The sequence below is a fragment of the Rhea americana genome, unplaced genomic scaffold (assembly GCF_003343005.1).
Source record: "Rhea americana isolate MKP2758 unplaced genomic scaffold, rheAme1 scaffold_46, whole genome shotgun sequence".
Taxonomy (NCBI): Eukaryota; Metazoa; Chordata; class Aves; order Rheiformes; family Rheidae; genus Rhea; species Rhea americana.
Genome location: NW_028186601.1, coordinates 4,269,941 through 4,284,942, shown reverse-complemented (window position 1 = coordinate 4,284,942; position 15,002 = coordinate 4,269,941). Strand labels below are relative to the sequence as shown.

The following is a 15,002-nucleotide window of genomic DNA, read 5'->3' as shown; positions in this document are numbered from 1 at the left end:
ATTAATTTAGAAGACACAGCAGAGGTTGTCCATTGGCTTCTRGGTAGGCCAAAAACCTGATGTCGTGGGCCTAGGTGTTTCTAGACATTTCTATTAGGCTTGATGCTCAACTGGCCCAAACCCTTCATTTTTTTTTTTTTTTTCCCATCGTTGGCTTCTTACACCTTCCTGCTCCTGCCTCTGTAGCTGTCTATTCCCTATGGTAAGAGGGAGCCTTCTCTCCAGACCTCTATTCCCTCTCATTCTTCTAGCCCAGCCAAACTCTCCCTCCCTCTCACTTTAGCTCCCTCACTTATTTTGTCTGATTCATCTCTCAGAAGTTTCTAATCCTAGTCTCCCATCCCGGCACCCTCACTCAGTTTTGATCTCCCACTTCCACGTGTCTGTAGACCATATCATTAGTGCACCTTGTCCCATAACTTCRATGGTCACGAGAGAGGTAAAGTAGCAAGTAAAGAAGAGGGAGTGCTCATGAGAACTAGAATACCATGGAATAAAATGCTGTGGGTGCCAAGGACCTGATTTTGAAGTGTAAGGGCATACAAGCAGGTATGAACAGTRCTTCAAATCTTGTAATCTGAGGGAKCTTGCAGACATGGCAAAAATTGGCTGAATTATGGTATTAATGCTACTAGTAATAGAATGAACAGATTTAAGCCAATGCTGAGTGCTTCATCTATCCAACTAACATCAGGGATGYGACCTTCATATGACATTGTAAACAAATGCTAAAAGCACAGAGATATAAGAATGGTTTGACTGAAGTGGCACTAGAGGTTTAATGTATAGCTAAAAATGAAGCCCACAACATCCAGTGTACTCTTCCTTTTCAGCCACAGCCAGCTTCCTTCTCTGGCATGCATAAAAATAACAACTCTTCTCTGTTCCTTTATAATATGTGCATGGTCTCAGGTCAGCTATTTACAGAAGCCTCTGTTATCTGAATGAATAAAGACTTATTTAAAACTTTCTAGTAGCGAGTGTCAGAAGTTATTTTCCACCTGAAACACTTACACAAGCTGCAACCGTTGCAGGGAGATATGACCTTCCTCTGATTAGTGTTTCCACACAGAAGTGTCTTAATTAATGTGGGATATCAATGCTATGCTGCCCAGTTCCTTCTCTTTTCCTAATCCCCTCTCCAAAGCACACATGGTGAGTTAGTATAAATACGCAGCACAAAGACATATAGATAATTAAATCTCATCAGAATTAGTAATCTTCAGCTATTCAAGAAAAAATACTGATGTTCAACACTGCTGAACTTCTTCCTAGGGCATGCCTAGAGGTYGCACTTCAAATTTATCGCCCCTTTAAAGACATTATAGCTAAGAGCCATCAAGATACTAGATCTCTTTTTGCTTTAAACAAGCAGAGCTCTAAGCAGCAAGCCTTTTGCCTTCATTTGGGCCGCAGCTCTGCCCTCTCCCTCCACAAAGCCATGCTCCTCCATGCACATGGGTGCTACAGGCAGTTGGGGTGTTGCTTCCTCCTCTCTAGGAACTGAGGTGCTAGATTAGCACCATATATTATTAAGGGTTGTGCTGAAGGAAATCACTCTCCGAGTGGCCCAGTCCTGACTTCTTTTGTTAATGTGGGGTTGCTCTGGATGGCAGCAGAATATTTTCATCCCAGGTACCGCTGTCAAGGAATGGACCAGTAACAAAAAGCATCATGGKGAAAAGGGGGAAAAATTAAGTGTGTCAGGAGAGTGAAGGGTGTTCTGAATTTGCTTGCACAAAACAGATTAACTGTCTACGTATATTGACAAAAGCAGATGTTCCTTTGCCCTCCTTATCACTGCAGACAAAAGAGAAAAGTTAAATGTCAAGTAAGAGCTGAGTATTTTTGGTTGAGTTCTGAAAAATTCAGTGCAGGTATGAGTCAGATGTGCTTCCTTGAGTCCTGAAGGACAGTAGGGTGCTTTGAGCTTYCATCGATGAGATAGCGGTGGCAGGATTGACTAGCACCAGTACCACAAAGATGAGACTTCTGTTTCGTCCAGTCTCAGGGATGCAAAATTTGTCTTGGACTTTCCTGCCTTTCCTGTTTGATTGCTGTCTAGCCGTCCAACATACCTTTTCTCTCTTTTGCTCTGCAAGTAGTAAGAGAAAATTTTGTGGCACACTGGAATAGTTCCTCTGAAAAACTCAGAAGAGGACGGAGGGTTGGACTAGATACCTAAAGTATCTAATATCTGTGTTAGGATTTTGAATTTGTGAATGCACTGTCAGGACTATACCRTGTCTGCATACCGTGTCTGCACTCCATATTTATTTGAGAAACTTAAGCATAGTGGGTCTGACAGATTACAAAAAAAGATCCTATTAGTAGTCTATGGTAGGGTGGCAAAGACCTGGGGTTGAAGAACAGTGTCATCTTGGAACGCTCTGTAGCAAATAGCATATTGGGYAGCTTGCTTACTCATACGGGCAAGATCCATGGCAATGATAAAAGACTTTTCCAGGTCCCTTCTGATTTCAACTATTCTGTGATTCTGCGGCTGTGCAGAAAGCATTGCAGAAAATGTGCTAGAAATGCAGGGCAGGAGCTTGGGTTATTTTGTGCTGTGCTTGTGCCAGCACAAGGATGCCATCCTGCAAATGTTGTTGCTGTTACACTCATGTTGGACACACACACTTGAGTGGACTAATGGACAATTTGCTTATATGACTATACCTACGCATAGCCRTGTGTTGAAAATGAGCTGAATGGTAGGTAAAGGAGATGACTCTGGTGATCCCTACTTCCCTAAACCTACGTCATCTGGGGAAAACGGCATATTTGGCACATTCTTTTGAATTCTGAAATAAAGTCAGACTCACTGGAATTCATCTGAGTTACAGTTCTTACCCTGATTTACAGTTTTAGGTCTTTGCTTCAGTTTCCCTTGGGTAGAGAAGAAAGGAGAAGAAACGCCCACGAACGGAAATACCCATTAAGACCCGGAAGTTCTCTTTATAGTTGCACAGATGAAAAAAAGGATGGCCTGTCTTTCTCCTGGCATYGCGCAGAGACGTAACTCTCAGTCTCCACAGACCTTGCTAGGTTTCTGTTTCTTCTGTTTGGGGTTTTCTTTATCCTCAGCTCTCTGCTGTGTCTGTTGCCAAGCGATTTTTCATTTGTCCTGTCTGTTTACTATAACCTTCAACTCTGTGGTTACATCATTGTTGTTTTCTTCTTACTAATTAAAAAAAAAAATCTATCTGCAAGTTCCAATAAAAAAAGCGTTTTCCATAATTTCTGTTCCTCTTCTTGCCTACCTTCTCCTCACATTTCCTATATTTTAWTTTGGCTCTTTCCCCTGCTCTTCCTCATTTAGTGTCTTTACGCTTTTGATATAGTTTCTTCTGCTCTTATAGAACATTTTTCCACATAGATAAAAGCATATATATTTTTTTCTTTCTGCTARCCTAAATTAACTACCAGCACATTTGAAATTAAGGGTTTTATTTATTCATATGGCTTAATTGGAATGTTCAGCACCTCCTCCCTTTACTGGACTTCGTCTGTAACAGCTTCTCTAGGGCTTGCCAGAAACAATTCATATATCACCAGCACTCAGAACAAGAGTCTGAGGAGAAGTTTGGAYGTGGCCATTTATCCTTTCCTTCCCTGAACTCACAGCAGAGCTCAACTTCCTTTTTATCGTCCTTCAATAGTGTAGAGGTTGTTTTATTGACTGTGAAAAATCCCCTGATTGGATTATATCTGGTTTGCAAAATTAATGAAAGGTTGACCTGATTGCCTTGTGAAGATAATTCAGAGAGACATGCTAGCACTCCTGACCTTCCTGATGTACRATGCAAACGGGGCCGTTTACCATCAACAGCTGTTCACAGAACTCTCCTAATTACTAGCTCATGCACCAAACTTGGGCTTGCTTCATGCTAAGCTAAAGGCTTTCCTTTTCCTCCTGTGCTAGCTTTGCTATGGCATTTTGCACGGGCAGTATGCTAAATCAGAAGTTGCCAGGTTTACAACTGYTTTTACTCTAATCCCTGCTCTGTCAAAAAAAAAGAAAAAAAGAAAAGAGAATGGACAAGTTCCTCTGGTTCTGTTTTGTGCTGCAAAAGTGGAAAATAAGGATCAATTAATCTCTATTTGATGCTGATGAAATAAAGTCCATCAATAAGGCTGTTATTGTGAACTTCATGAGCACAGGCCCCAAAATACATGAACATGCTTCATGGGTGTTGCTGTGCCTAACAGCACCTTCCTTCTCATGCTATTCTTGATACATACCAGTCCTGCCCTCCAGTGGCCCAGAAAAGCTACATACATGAGTACTGCTGTCTAAAGAGATCCCCTTGCCGTCTGGCTGGTAGAGAAAACCACTGCAGATAGAGGTGGTTGCACCACAGCAGAAAGCTCTTCACAAGCAGTGAAYGATAGTCAAGAGAGAGTAAACACGTGCTGGCCATGCCAGAATTTCTCTGGCAAATATGGGAATGAAAGCTATGTTATACAACTAGAAAATAAAATACCAGGATCAGATGTCCATAGCTCTTTCTCTGCTCCTGCCCCTCACCAGAGGGTACTGGTCACTATAGACCCCAGATTTCTGAATGGCTAGGGAGAGTGATACAAATACGGCTAGCAGAGACAGTTCCTTATCATTATAATGCATTTGAATCTTCACTTTCCCACACAAGAACAGAGAGGAAACCAGTARTATTCCAATGAGAAATGCTAAGCAGGGAAAGGTTGCTCTGTGTTTTAKCCCTGACAAAATAGATTATCTGCTCCTCTATATCTGCTCCTCTATGCTGAGACCTGTTGTTTCAGAGAAAAGGKTTTAATGCAGCAAGGCTACCTCCCAAAGTAATCAGCTATATACTTTGGCTGACTGACCAAAGCACTGAAAATCAAAAAAAAAAAAAAAAGATTTTTCACAGTAAGGGCTGCAGCAGCCTGAGGAATGTGGCTGAATGAGGCAGGCTACAAATATCTGTGGAAAMGTAGTTTTTGTCTTACTTCCCTGTGAAAAGCCCAAGGAAATTGTGTGGCTGCAGAAGTCATCTCTAGGCCAGCTTTGCTACCCACTGTGCTGCAGYTGTTTTAGGACAACAGTTATAGCACAGCCCAGCAACAAGTCTTTAATAAGCAAGCAATACCTAAGATCAGGTTGCAGGATGAATTTAGAAGACTAGCCAGGGACTAGAAACTGAGGCGGGAGTAAAAGGTGGTCCAGTGCTCCTTCTAGTGCTCCAGGGCAGACATATATGCATTTTATAATCCCATTTCATTCCAGATTAACTATACGCCTATTAGAAAAGCTCTCCTACTATACTTGGCTCAGCTGTCACTTACTACTGGTGTTTTGGAATAGGGATCTGGACAGTTCCAAAACTATGCCTCTATAAAGATCCCATCATTAAAGTGTGCCCTACTTATCCAGGGAAAGAGCAAAGACCGCGTGGATTTGGAGCATGACAGCCTCAACTGTCAGGCTCCAATAGGATCCAGTGCCTGAACAGCAGAGCTGAAATATTTCCATGACACATAGTTTCCCAAGGGCTATCAGTTGGCACCTTGCAGCTGATAAAGGTGGGATTTGTGTTCTACATGCCACAAGAAAATAAATACTTATCAACATCRTAAATCTGATAGCTTTCAATACTTTATTGCACTAAAGGTTGCAAAAATACAACAGACACTTTGGTGTAAATCCCAGTGCATAATATGCAGATGAATTTTTCCATGAAATCTGCAAACTAGTTATGAGTTATTGCAATTAAAAGTATAAATCTGTTATGAACAAAAAGCAAAGTTTTCCTTCTATGAATAGTATAAGCCATGATAAAGACCAGAAAATACCAATAGAGAAATGAGGAGCTCTTTGCCAATGGTATATGGAGGAGCTTCCTAATTTCTACTCTTAAWAAAATTGTGTAGGATGATTAAAAAGATGACATATTTTTTTCACAGATAATATACTTCCATGGTTTAGGGGGCTCAGTTTACATAACYGGTGTTTATGTAACTCATAATCAGTTATTGCAGTTATTACACTGTGGAAACATCTATTTTTAGAAAAATCACAAACTTTACTCCTTTGGGCTTTAATGATCTGCAGTATTTCGTGTCACTTTGATCACAGTAGGGGTTCCAATAAAATTCCTGAATCCAAAGAATATTTGAAAGTCCTGGACACATCCTCAGTATCCAAAGCACTGAGAACCTTTACTTCTGGCTCCTCACTTCTGTGAGGCCTTGAGCTAGTCATTTTGGCCAACACTGGATGTTGAACATCAGGCAACTATCTCTATATTTAGTCASTTGTTTGATTTCAGAGCTTTGAACATCCATAGGTCTGAACTGTTCAATTACTGTAATTACATTTGTCTCACAGGTATATCATGTGATTGCAATGTTCTAATAATTGTTAAATACTGAAGCCCTCAGATGAAAGACCACATGAATGTGCAAATTACTATTACAAATAAAAATATATCTTTTCTCCTCCTTGCTTTCTCCCCTTTTCCTGAATTTTTGCTCTTCTGCCAATGTAGCAAAAGGTTAATTGAAAAGAGTCAGTCCTTGGGTGACATGCACTCTTGACACGATAAAATATAAGAAAAACAGGCACCGTTCATACTGGAAAGTTCCAGTTCTCAGAGGTAAAGATGAACTGGGTGGAAGGTGGCTGCCAAGCAGACATCTACACCAGAGTTAGTTGCGCTCTGCTCTCTTCGTAGTCAACAGAGACAACCTGGCACTGCAAGAACACCCCTCATCTCATCCCAAAGTAGAATGACCCTGGTCAGGTACATCTAACCCGTTTTAGATCTTGATGATGAAATGAACAGTGTCCCAGAAGCACCTGTTTCTCTATGTTGATTATAGAGAGATACTAGACAACAAACTCAGAGGTAGACCTCTGTGGTGAAGAAGTCTACATTGAATAGCGAATCCCATTCTCTTGTAGCAGTCGTCACAATAGTGCTCAGTGCCCGGTTCTGCTATTCTGCCACCCAAAATCTGGCCTGAGAAACAGGAATCCTGAATACTGCCATAASTGTTCTCTGTCACCTTATGAAGAAAAGTCTCCTTTGCTATTTAGAAACAGAAGAACTACTGATCAGCTAGGAGATTCTTTCTTATACAAGCTCATAACTCATTGTATGCCTATATGCATATAGCAGGAGCTACAAATCTACCTTCCACTGTCTAATTAAAAATGACAGTAATTGACATATTCTTTCTGTGTCTATCTTATCATGCAGTGGGCATGTGTGTTTTCCTGTGCCTGTTTGGCCCCTTGGTTTCATAGAAGGTTGGATTATACTGCTTCTACTTATAGGATCAATAAACTCCCTGTACAGGTGTGGTGGGTTTTTTGGGGGGTATTTTGTCATTTTTCTTTCAAATATTGCCTAGTGACAGTTGCTTAAAAAGAAAGGCTATTGCATGTGAAAATGAAATTTTAAACAATGTTCTAGATTTCTACAGCAAAACTTGTCTAGGCATGGTAACATCATCACACTTCAAAGAATATACTTGCCCCTCAAAGAGGAAACAGGATAAATTTGGCAAATGAGAAGTTTCTCATAAAAAATCCTATCCTACCAAAGCAGAGTATTATTTACATGGGGAAAAAAMCCCCACATTTTCATTCAAAAAAGTTTTTTGAATTTGCAGTATTATTCTCTGACCCTAGGAACTCATAAGCTGTGGATGAATGTCCCTACATAAAGACAGAACACAATGCAGAACAATATTGTAGGTGAATTCATCAGTATGGTTGTCATAGTTTAGTCTAGGGTAAAAAAAATAGTCACTTGACCAGACTGATAAACACCTGGCTATGCAAATAGAATGGTTTAAATGTATGAACTCCTTTAAAGCCAGGGACAGAGAGATGTAGCAGCAACTTTTCAATCAGTAATASTTCCCATGAATCAGGATCTTGCTACACCTGGTATCTCCATCCAGGAAGGGAAAAAAAAACAAAAAACAAAAATCAAATTCAGCTATCTGTTGTCAGAATTCTCTGAATCCCTGAATGTAACAGAGATCTTCCTAACCATGAAATAATAGAGTATATTAGGGCTTATCTAATGTCATCTAACAGAGGAAGAATACAGAATACATTTAACCCTTGCTGAAAACTCATTACTTTTACTTTATAGATTAGCTGATATCTTCTAAAGAAAAATGTGAAGAAATACAACCTCCAAGCTTCTACTTCCAAGAACATACAGACCTGCTACTACATTATAATTCTAATTATTATTTCACTATTACTCCATTTGCTTAAAATAATTTTACAATTCTAATAAAAAATTCATTTTAAGCAGAAATGTCTATGACAACTTTCAGCAGGAGGCCCCATATAATGTTTATTGGTTACTGTTGTTTCACGTTGGCTCTTGAAAAGTTGATTGTGGATTGACAGCATGCATGGCTTCAGGAGGGAGAGCAGATCACTTCATTGGCTTTTATCTACACAGAAGAGAAAGACAGTATGATATAATCTTTCAGAAGAAAATCTTTACCTTCCAATTGGTAACCCAGAGAGGCAATAATGAGGGAAGAGTGCTAAGAGCTAGAAAAAATGATTATTGCTCCCTCACTCTATTGCAGCTTTAGCCTTTAGTTGTTTCTATTACAAAAACTTTCTCCCTTATGACAGAGCAAAACAGCATGCTGCACTCTGAAAGCTCCCTCACAGTGAACCTTATCCAGACCATCAACAGCAGTTACAAAGAACAACACAACGAATTSTAGAAAAGCTAACTTCACTTGCTCGCCTTTGGAGTTTTGTTCTTTTCCTTCTACTAATTAGTACAAAGAATAGCCCCATTTTATGTGAGGTGAAAACTGGAGCTTCACATCTGTCTATTGGGAAACCATTTCTACACGTGCACCCTGAAACTTAGCCTGGATTTTGTCATGCTTACTGATGCCTGCTGACYAGTCTGGCCCATATAATCAATCCCTTTGATGTAGTAGACAAATACTTTGGTTGCAGTTGGCATACAGCAGCAGCATGTCTCAGTTATGCTTGCATATGTCTTACCTACTTCTTTTATTTTTTTTTCTGAAGCATTTCTCTCTCCTGTTTGTTAAAGAGTTAAAAAGTGAAGTGCTGCTCTTCTCCCCAGTCATCTTACCCCGCCCCTATGTTGCACTGCACTGATGCTTGCTGAGTTCTTCTGAGAGACAATCCAACTCATTAACCCAACAGAAAACTAACCCAGAGAAAGGGAAGTTGATTACTTTCAGCCGAGTCAGCAAAACTCTGGAAACACTCAAGAAGAGAAAAGAGGAGCTGCTAGTGTTTCATTTCCCTTTTAACAGCACAGAGTCTTACAGAACCTCAGCCATCTATCAGACCACAACTGGAATCAACTGTAGCACCTTGACTGCATGAAGACAACAGTTTTCCTTGCAATACAGATCTATGTGCGTAACTCAAACAGCACAACTTGTGGAGAGTTATTGCTCATAAGACAGGGACATAGTGAATTTAATTATTTTTACATCAAGTAGTTTGGTTTGGTAATTTTACAGGAAAATCAAACCCACTTACATTTCGTTTGTACTCCTGGTCCTGGAAAAGAGGTGTACTAACTGAGTTCAGCTTTTCCACGGGTCCTCATATTCATGTCTTAYTCTAGCAGTTAAACTTCATTTGCTTCTCTCAGTAGAACTTTTTAAATGGGGTTTCATCAGAAAAAGGCCCTCCATACCTGGGCTGCTGCACATTTTCATTAAATTTAAAGATACTGAGACAACTCACTATCAGAGAGGGCTCATTTCAGATAAGCCTGTCACACACTATAAGGCCTGTTGCACTTTTGTTTTCTTGTAGTTTCAGAAAAGCATTAAATGAAGCAGCTTTCACTAATCAAAAGAGACAGTTACCTGCAAGAGCCAAACCTTGGGAACGAGCCTATTACTGTGGTGTGATGGGAGTTGCTGAGACTGCGTCTGTATATGGTGCTCTCTTAACAGGAACAGGCTGGCAGACCTGCAATAAAGTATTTCAAGTTTTTCACTGACACTCCTCTTCCATTTGCACTTGCTAAATGTACATCACGAGAATAGCAGCCCTAATACATCCCAGCTCTGTATTTTAGGCTTCACAACATTTTCATCAGCTCTCTCTTGAAAATATCCCTTACACTGGGATTAAATTATTCAGTTCTCAGCTTTCATAAGGAGTTGAGTAGCTTAATCAATCAGCACTGTAACAAAGCAATTCTAAAATCAAATTTTCAGAAGCGACTGACCATGCTCTGCCTCATGTTATTGCTGCTTCTCACTTTCTTAGCCTAAACAGAGCACAGAGAGTCAAGAAAATTCTAGAGAATATGGCACAAAAATTAGGACACATTGAAACAAGAGCATAGATCAGCTAATCTGCAGTATTTGATTGCTTCTTTGTACGTTTTTAACCTTGGCTACCCCAGGATATGCCAGGGGAGAACAGATACTGAGAACATGAACCTGAGCAGCTCCCCTGAATAGCTGACTCACTATACACTTGTGCTGTAAGACTGCCCTTTGCTAAGGTGCTCACATTTTCCAGTGATGCTCTTAAAACAGGCAAAGAGAGGTGAATGAACAGCAGTGAAACAAAGCGAATCCCRCCTTATGCCCATCATCCCAGCTGCTGGCTACAGGAGGCTGAGCTAGTTAAAAAATCACATAAAAAAATCATATGTTCTGAAGTACATCAAGTACGTACTTGATGTTTTGGTTCAGGGAAAATTYTTCCTAGCTCTGATTGGGATTGCAAACTGCCACAGTCACAAAGTTATTTAGAATTCTATGACAGCCAAGTTTCTCTTATATTTTTCTTTAATTTTAGGACCCAGCTTCTTCCCACTTGGAATTTAATGCTTTAGTGGAGATGCTAGGATCTGGATGCACTAAAACTCAGCTATGCTGAGAAAGTACCTAGTCATCCTTTAATAACCACAGCGTTTTCTCTCACACATAAAGAAATGACCAAGTTTTTCCTGGTGTAACCTCACTATAAATCTGTTGTCAATACCTAGTTTCTACTACCATTACATGGCATTTATTTAACCTTAAAAGTCAAAGGGATCAACACTGCACAACAAATAAGGTGCAATAATAATAACCAGCTCTTATTTACAAAGTACCATATACCTTCAATGTGCAGTGGATTAAATAGATTCACAGGCATGTAGCACTTTGCGCATGATACATAACACACTGAAGATAGGTACAGAGGACTGATTTCTAAGAGGTACTCTGCAAAGAAAATCTATCTAAATTAGAAAAACAGAATGAGGCCAGTGTAGATGAACAGTTCTTACTTTTTGGCCTGTGAAACAACATCTGCAGCTGTCATGGAACTGTATGGCCTATGGGGCAATTGTTTCAATTCAATTAAATTTTCATGATCAGGGAACATGCTTTCTTCCTGCCAAAATCACAGGTTGGGCCACTGGTCCACTCATTCAATAGCTCTGGGAATTTCTGGCACAGTAAGGACTTTTCTCCCCTCCTCAACAAGCATTAACCTTCACTCATGTTGAGAACATAGATACAATATCTAAGAAGTGTGCAGAGGTTTAAATGAAGGCTCTATTTTCAAAATAGGAGTCAAAGTTTAGTCAGTATAGTCAGATGCTGACATAATGCAAATGAAAATAGCTCCAGTTTACCTAATTTACACTGCCTTGTACTCATGCACAAAGTGTGTTCCCTTTTGCTTGGAAAACCAAATTAAAAAGAAAATAGTTCTTACACAGATGYTGGTCTGATTCAACTTCTAGGTCTTGCAATGAATCTTACTGATTCAGGTTCCAATTTTTAAAAATACTTAAACAGGCTGGCTGCCTATGGTGAAAATCCCATGCACGATAAGCAATGCTAAGGCATCAAAAACATTTTTCATGAGCACTGCATGGTAAGCATTGAAAATTCAGTCTGCATGTGTTTTGCAAAGTGCCTCTCTAATAAAACACAGAATACAAACTTGAAGAGAGCTCTCTCCCTTGTTTCAGTAATGAACTATGCACATGTTCAGCTTTTAACGCTTTCTTGCTGAAACAGACTCGTGTTCAACATTTTGCATGGCTTAGCCCCAAACAGCTGATTCATGAAAGAGTTAGAAAATTGTTGCTGCAAGATCTCTTCCTAAGTATGATGGGATTGCCTCTGTGATTTCCCAGTAAAATCAGTAGGGAAATGTAGCAGAGATTCAGATCACCCATGAGCAAAAGAGTTTGTCTACTCTTACTGGAAGTAGTACCAGTTTGCACCAGACTTGGTCTATAAGTTACACAGACTTCCCTAAGAGTAGGAATTATGATATTTTTCTGTGAGATGAAGAACAACAAAAATTCAGCCCTTAGATTCATTTCCTCTCATCCTGGCACATTTTGGTTAGGAAAGGAWATTACCACTGAATCTCCAAACCTCTCTTCCCAAGAGCTAGCTATCCTCATATTCTACAAAACATTATAGAGATTTATTAGTTTAATTAACCTGATCCCGCTGCCTGACTCGTCTATAGACGTATGGAGGGAACGGTGGACGGGAGACATATCTGCCTTCTCCTGCTGTGACATTGAAAGTTCCGCCTTCATAAACCACTTTGCCTCTTGAAATTGTTGCAACCGGGACTCCGTGGCAAACCATTCCTTCAAATATATTGAAGTTGTTGGCCTGATGATGGGTCTTTGCAGATATTGTCCTGTGTTTACAAAACAAAACAGAATCCAAAATTTACTATCACCCCTGAATTTACTTCATTATAAAAATTTGAGAAATGGATAGTGGAAGAAAATTTAGTAGCATTATTAAAATATAACATTGTATAGTACATCATAGAACAGCTGTAAAAATAGAATAGAGCATTAACATTTCATTGAACAGTAATTGCATTTGAAAAGAATGAAAAAGGAGTCAAAAGGACAGAACTTTGCAGTCTTGAAATACAAAATCTTCCACTAGAAAAAGAYGAGTGAAAAAAATCAATTTGCAATATTTTATTTGGATTACCTGATTGTGTTCTGCCTTGTCAAGCAAATATCTGTGCACAATAAGGTGAGACAAGATCTCTGACCTTTTAGCTAGAATGACTTGAAATTTCAAGTTTTATGGCTGGAATATTTCAAAGATTGAGAAATACAAATAATACAAAAACTATTCCACTGGAGATGGTAATCAATTTGGGTAAATCATAATGTGAGCTGGACTGAACCAGTGACTGAGAGCTCAAATACCTGCATGTTGTCTGTATGACAACATCATACTCCTATATATCTTTCTTCCAAGATTATTAAGCAAATTATAATATTAGATCTCAACAGTAGTAATCCGAGCTGCAGGATTACTGTGTCCAGTAGACAGACCTCAGTCTTTATGTTCACTGGTTTTTGCAAATAAGTCTGATAGCCAGTTTCTCCAGATTATTAAAATCTGTAATTGATAACCTTTTTAAAATGAGAAAACCACAAAAAAAATCCATACCTTTTTTTGAGAATAATTGTCTTCAAAGATATTTATATATAGGTACATATCATATACACATATTTATGCACAGGTACTTCAAACGATTACTTACACACACAGAAGAAAAAAAGAATTCTTGGAAGGATACATTGTTTTCCTTCAATATTGTTCTGTTGAATGAAGAGTAATTGGTTCTACTAAGTGCTATATTTAAGTCTCAGTGGCAACTGACTTTTTCAATACTGTATATAGAAAAATATTCTCAATGGCCAGTCTGTCCACAGAAAAAACCCTCTTCATTATTTAGCAAACCTTGGACAGAAACATGCATGTTTATCACTGTCAGCATCATCTCATAGAGTCACAGTGGAAAGAGCAAGCCATAGAAGTCAGACCCTCTTGTAGTCACCAGTCTACAAACTTGTTCCACCACAGAACAAATCTATCCATCCCATCTACCCATCCAGGGTATAATAACCCTACAAAGAATTTGCAAATATATTCTTCTAGTTTATTGCATTATCCTTATGGGTCCAATTGGTACAATAGTAAGTAATAGCAACCATAACACAATTATCTTTAGCATTCTCTGGGTTACATATCATATCTATTTGCCCACTAGCACTGAGACATAAAGAGAAAAATGAAAAAAGTACTTTTAGTAAACAGAAAAATAAGCAGGATCCTTCAGCTCAGCATGACAGCTGTTTAAGTCTCCTGGAGCTGCAGCACTGGAGGTGAACATGCCTCACATACAAACATGTCCTTCATAAAAAGACACATAATTAATGAAAATTAACACATTTAAAAGACTAATCCACTTGTACAGATAAACCTTACAATATAGAATCACAGAATCAGYAAGGTTAGAAGGGACCTCTGGAGATCATCTAGTCCAACCTCCCTGCTCAGCAGGGTCACCTGTTAGGCAGGGTTGCCTCCAGGCAGGCCTTGAGTATCTCCAGAGAAGGAGACTCCACAACCTCTCTGGGCAACCTGSTCCAGTGCTCYGTCACTCTCACRGGGAAGAAATTCCCCCTCATGGTCAGGCAGAACTTCCTGTGCTTCAGTTTCTGCCTATTGCCTCTTGTCCTGTCACAYGGGACAACTGGAAAGAGTTTGTCCCATGATACCTTCGTCCCCTTGACACCCTCCCTTCAGGTACTTGTACACATTGATAAGATCTGCCCTCAGTCTTCTCTTCTCCAAGCTAAAGAGGCCAAGTTCTCGCAGCYGTTCCTCATAGGGCAGGTGCTGCAGCCCTGGCAAAATAAATTTCCTAGAGCTTGTCTAAAAAACAGTCTTGTACCAAACTCATTTATAACCCTTCTGTTGAAACAAGCCTTAGATTATGCTGTCCTTGGTGGTGCTTTGGTGCAGCTGTCTTGATGGCTCTTGCTAAAATACTTCTGTAATTAGGCTTAACCCTTCAACATTATCAATGTCAGCTAAAACTTCAGGTAACATGTGAACAACCAGTTAAAACATAACCAGATAGTATATTTGGATCTGGCACTCTCAGTTCAGCAACTTTACACAATGGACTGCTATCAACAGCA

The 15,002-nt window shown here is 39.5% G+C and overlaps 1 protein-coding gene across 2 annotated transcripts in view; it reads right to left on the bottom strand.

The window, feature by feature from the left end:
- Window positions 1-9,904: 9,904 nt before the first annotated feature.
- DPYS (dihydropyrimidinase) overlaps window positions 9,905-15,002 on the bottom strand; it is a 29,961-nt gene continuing 24,863 nt past the window's right edge. For both annotated transcript variants that reach the window (XM_085316240.1, XM_085316242.1), the window contains exons 9-10: window positions 12,475-12,682; window positions 9,905-9,979 (exon numbers count right to left, since the gene is read on the bottom strand). In XM_085316240.1, the coding sequence (XP_085172366.1) occupies window positions 9,905-9,979; window positions 12,475-12,682 (283 nt within the window). The remainder of the gene's footprint in view (window positions 9,980-12,474; window positions 12,683-15,002) is intronic.